The sequence below is a fragment of the Gavia stellata genome, chromosome 14 (genome assembly GCF_030936135.1).
Source record: "Gavia stellata isolate bGavSte3 chromosome 14, bGavSte3.hap2, whole genome shotgun sequence".
Taxonomy (NCBI): domain Eukaryota; kingdom Metazoa; phylum Chordata; class Aves; order Gaviiformes; family Gaviidae; genus Gavia; species Gavia stellata.
Window position 1 is genome coordinate 2,483,641 of NC_082607.1, and position 4,058 is coordinate 2,487,698.

Genomic DNA, 4,058 nt, shown 5'->3' on the forward strand with positions numbered 1-4,058 from the left:
GCGTGAGCTCTCCTTCAACCTCTGTGAGAAGGAGATGCTAAAAACACTGTGGGGGCACCTCTGACATGCCATTGAGACAGAGGTAGTTTTTGAGCCCCGAGAAAGTGTCTTTGATCAGTGACAAACAAGGTGCTCCACAGCTGTCTGATGGCTGCTGCTTTCAAAGAGACAGCTTCTCATATTTGCGCTTTATAGACAAATGATATGTCGTCAAAATCTTGGTGAAATGAAGGCGTCAACTTCTTCCCCTCCAGGAGAAGGCCACAAGACTACAAATTTAGCTATTTGTTTCAAAAGGGGAAATGGTGTAAATAACATCGCCTCTGTAAGTCAGGTGGGTGATGGTAAAAAACTGAATTTCTGTCGATGGAAGTGTTTGGTGGAATTCAGTTTCAGTTTTGAACAGCCTGGTGAAGTACAGGCACCCTGATCCTTTAGTAGTCTTTGTTGGTTTTAAACGACATACTATGGCAGTTAGCAACTCATCAGCATTGCACTACGGTCACAAACATCTCAATTCATTTTTTTTAACATCCTCTTTTAGATCTGCTGTCACTTCGTATTCAAAAACCGCACACTTTTCCAGTGGGATCACTTCTGTTTTAAAAGGGAAAAAATGAGGAACTAAATCATGTGTATGTTGGGTTTTTTTCCACACAGACAGCAGTGGAGAAAGAGTATGTAAGAACCTATTCTCTTACAGCAGCTGTAGTAGAAGAGTTCTGGGCTATGTGATTATCCGCCCCTCTTACCCTACTACGACTGGTAAGTCTCGGCTTTTTGTGCTTTTTTTTTTGTTGTTCTCTTATGCTTCGTTCCAAAATGCAGGCACCATTTACTTTAGTTGAAAGAGCAATTTTGCCAAGATTACCATATTTTAGCTCTTACGTTAGCACTGTGAGCGTTTTCAAAGCAATACAGTAGCAGCATGTAAGGATCTGGGTACCTGCCTCCTGTTTTTCAGAAGCAAATGGGGCGGGCAGTACTCCAAATTCCATTGACGATCAGCAAGATTTAGGTTGCCGAGTACTCTTGTCTCTTTCGAAAATGACACTTGGTTTCCTAAGTCCCTTAAGTGCTTAAGAAAATGTTGTCCTGCTTTTTGCATGTGTAAATGATTCTGCAGATAAACAGTTATGCTGATGTAACCAGGAGAAGGCATGGTGTACTGCCGTTCTCTTCTGCTTTGCTCTCACTTGCAGGCACATTGCAATTCCAGTGTTACCTCCAGCTTCAGGGAGGGAACAGCGTGATTTAAGCTAAAATAAAGAATCCCGACAAAGAAAAAAGCAAATGGTTGTACTGTGGCGATGTGTAAATTTAGAAGGGAAGTCAAAATTTTCCGTCTCTCAAGTAATTAGAGTTTTAGAATAGCTTTCTGGAAGGAGTACTGGCGTTAAAAAAAGTGACCCAGCGTATCAGGTTTCATTGCAGAACGAGTAAGCCGGAGTATGTGGTTTGGTTGCTGAGCGTTAGAAGCAAATGAGCAGAGTGAGGAGGATCTTCTGGTTATATATCAACTATCATATTAAATTTGCAGAGGTTTCATTTGTGCAGAGAGCTATCTAGTGACTCGCATGGTGTTACTACTGATGTAAATTGGCAGCGCTGTGGAAAGTATTGAGCCTTAATTGTCCATGATAGAAGTAGAGTTTTTGCTGTATTTCAAACAGCATGCCAGGATGTCACGTTCTTGGAGAGATTTACTCTGTCCTCTTCAGTAAAACTGCCTCATCCCTTGCCTCTCCCCACTATTCCAAGCCATGAGTGTGCTGGAGGTCTGTGAAGGTACTTGAAATACGCAGAGATTAAAAAGTCATTTGAAGAACAGAGGGACTTTCTTGTGTTCATCTTTCCCATTCCTCCATAAGATGAGTGGCAATAATCTTTTCTTTAGTAAGTTTAGGTCAGACTTGGCTCTAAATGGAAAGATTCCCTTTGATTTTTAACAGTAGGTGAATTGAAAAGGAATGATAAGGAATCATTAAACGTAGTAGATTATTTTGAGGTGTATTGGCTAGCTTTTAATTATTCGTGTGCATTTAGTAACACTGTGGAGCCTATAGATGCACAAATATACTACTCACCACTTCACTCCTGGGGAAGACAAATTAACTATTTATATCTTTTAAAATCATCATTACCAGGGATTCTAAAAGCCTTTGTATATGTGAACTGCATTTTGGATGCGGTCCTGAAGAACTGTCAGCATCTTTTGAAGCTCCTTGGCACCTCACAGGAGGGCTCAGACCCATTCAAAATCAACCTCTAAGTCTGAATTTGATCTTAATTTCCTTCTTGTGTCACCCTTTTAGCTCTTAGAAATTGTTGTCTTTCAATGGAAAAAGTTGTTTTGCAGCTGATAGTAGTGATATAGGCAAGTAAAATAATTTTGCTGATATTTACAGCTCATAAGTATGATTTATCTCAACTAGCCACAAGAGATACCTAGGAACAGAAGAGATATTACACTGAAGAACACAGTTGATGCCCTTCCTGTATCTTCAGAATGATTTTTGTTGATATGGCATAAAGGTTAATATTGTAGAAAAGCACGCAGTTTACTAAAAGTAAATATTCTGGAGGAAAAAGACTGTCTGTGATTTTTCTTTATGAAAAGCGCATTGTTCATTTTTTATTATCAGTCCTCTTTGTCCAAATAAGTTTGAGGTACTTTGCCTGTCTTTCTTTCACTCACAGGACTACATGGGACTCTGGTGATTAGACTGTTACTCACTCTTGTCGTCATGTTGGCAGAAGGCATCTTAACTAGACTCATGTATAAGGAAAGCTGTCATCAAGATAAGCCTCGCAAATCTCATGCATCCAAAAAGGATAAAGAGGGAATCTGGAGACAGAAACTTGTAGACAACCCAAAAATCAAAAGCTTTGCTGATGGACATGAGAAGCAGGAGGAGGTTTCTGCCAAAAGCAGCAAAATGGAACAGAGGAGCAGTCCTCAGTGGAGATCCATAGAAGAGGTACCTGCAAAAGATCAGAAAACGCTTGTTAAAGGAACCGTATCACCGGCTTTACATATCCCCAAGAGAGAATGCAATACCGAACAGGTGGATTTGTATAGATCCTGGTCATGCAACAGCATTTATCAAAACTATCCTGACTTACACATTGGGGGAGACCGCGTGGGGGACCATGCGTGTGATTCAGGTTGTGTTTTGGACCATGTGTGGGATGACCTTCCCGATGGCCCTGTTTTACTGTCCATAGATATTCCTCTAGGTCAGTCCCCTCTCTGTGAGCATCCCAAAAAGCCAAGTATAAAGTCCCTGTCTGGAGATGAAGCTGGAGAAAGGAGTATCATGCTCTGTGAGGAGCCTCTTTCAAACTCCATGCTCAACAAGTACATGGAAACAAAAGTGGCAGAGCTCTATAAACAGTTTTTTGAAGAGAACTTGACCAGGTGTGGTTCCGTAACAAACCTCCTCACTTGCAGCTTGATAAGGAATAACCTGAATCAGATTAGCTTTCAGATATCCCAGGAGCAGAATATAGAAGCATCAAAAGCCAGAGAAGTGCTCTTGCACTCTTTAGCTTTGTTTAGTTTGCGCAGTGCTACCAACAGAAATAGCTCTGAATTTAGTACTCCAAACTTGCAAATCTCAAACCCAGCATGCCTGAAAAGGAGCTGCAGGATGCAGTTTACATCATGACTGATCTATTTAGCTGAAGAGATGAATATGATTCGGATATGAGTATTTCACTCTAAGGATTAGGTTGGGAAATGAAAATATTTACACACTACAGACTTTTTCAAATAAATATTTTAACACTTAAACCATACTTTGTCTTTGTTAGTAGAGGAAGTCAAGGTCACTGTTTTCTTTTTTTCTAGCACAGAATTTGAAATGAATTTCTCTCTAAAATGCTAGTCAACCATATTTTTATAACGTCTATGTCCTCCTCCTGAGACTCTGGCGGTATGAGTAATTGTACTCGTGTACCGTCAGATTAAGTCCTGCAAGAAGAATCAGTCAAGGCGTGTGCTGGTAAAACTTTGGTCTAGGAGTCTGATCCAGCCAGTAAGTAAAAGAGTCAAC

General features: G+C 40.5%; 1 protein-coding gene across 1 annotated transcript; it reads left to right on the forward strand.

Annotated features, from left to right (window-relative positions):
- The first annotated feature begins 686 nt into the window (after positions 1-686).
- On the forward strand, positions 687-3,826 carry LOC104251059 (TLR adapter interacting with SLC15A4 on the lysosome). The gene is made up of 2 exons (XM_009820154.2): positions 687-765; positions 2,701-3,826. Exon 2 carries the CDS (start codon positions 2,748-2,750, stop codon positions 3,669-3,671), a length of 924 nt encoding a protein of 307 aa, XP_009818456.1. The 5' UTR covers positions 687-765; positions 2,701-2,747; the 3' UTR covers positions 3,672-3,826.
- Positions 3,827-4,058: the final 232 nt, after the last annotated feature.

Excerpts from the sequence above, each read along its gene's own strand:
- LOC104251059 (XM_009820154.2), top strand. The coding sequence starts at position 2,748 with ATGTTGGCAGAAGGCATCTTAACTAGACTCATGTATAAGGAAAGCTGT.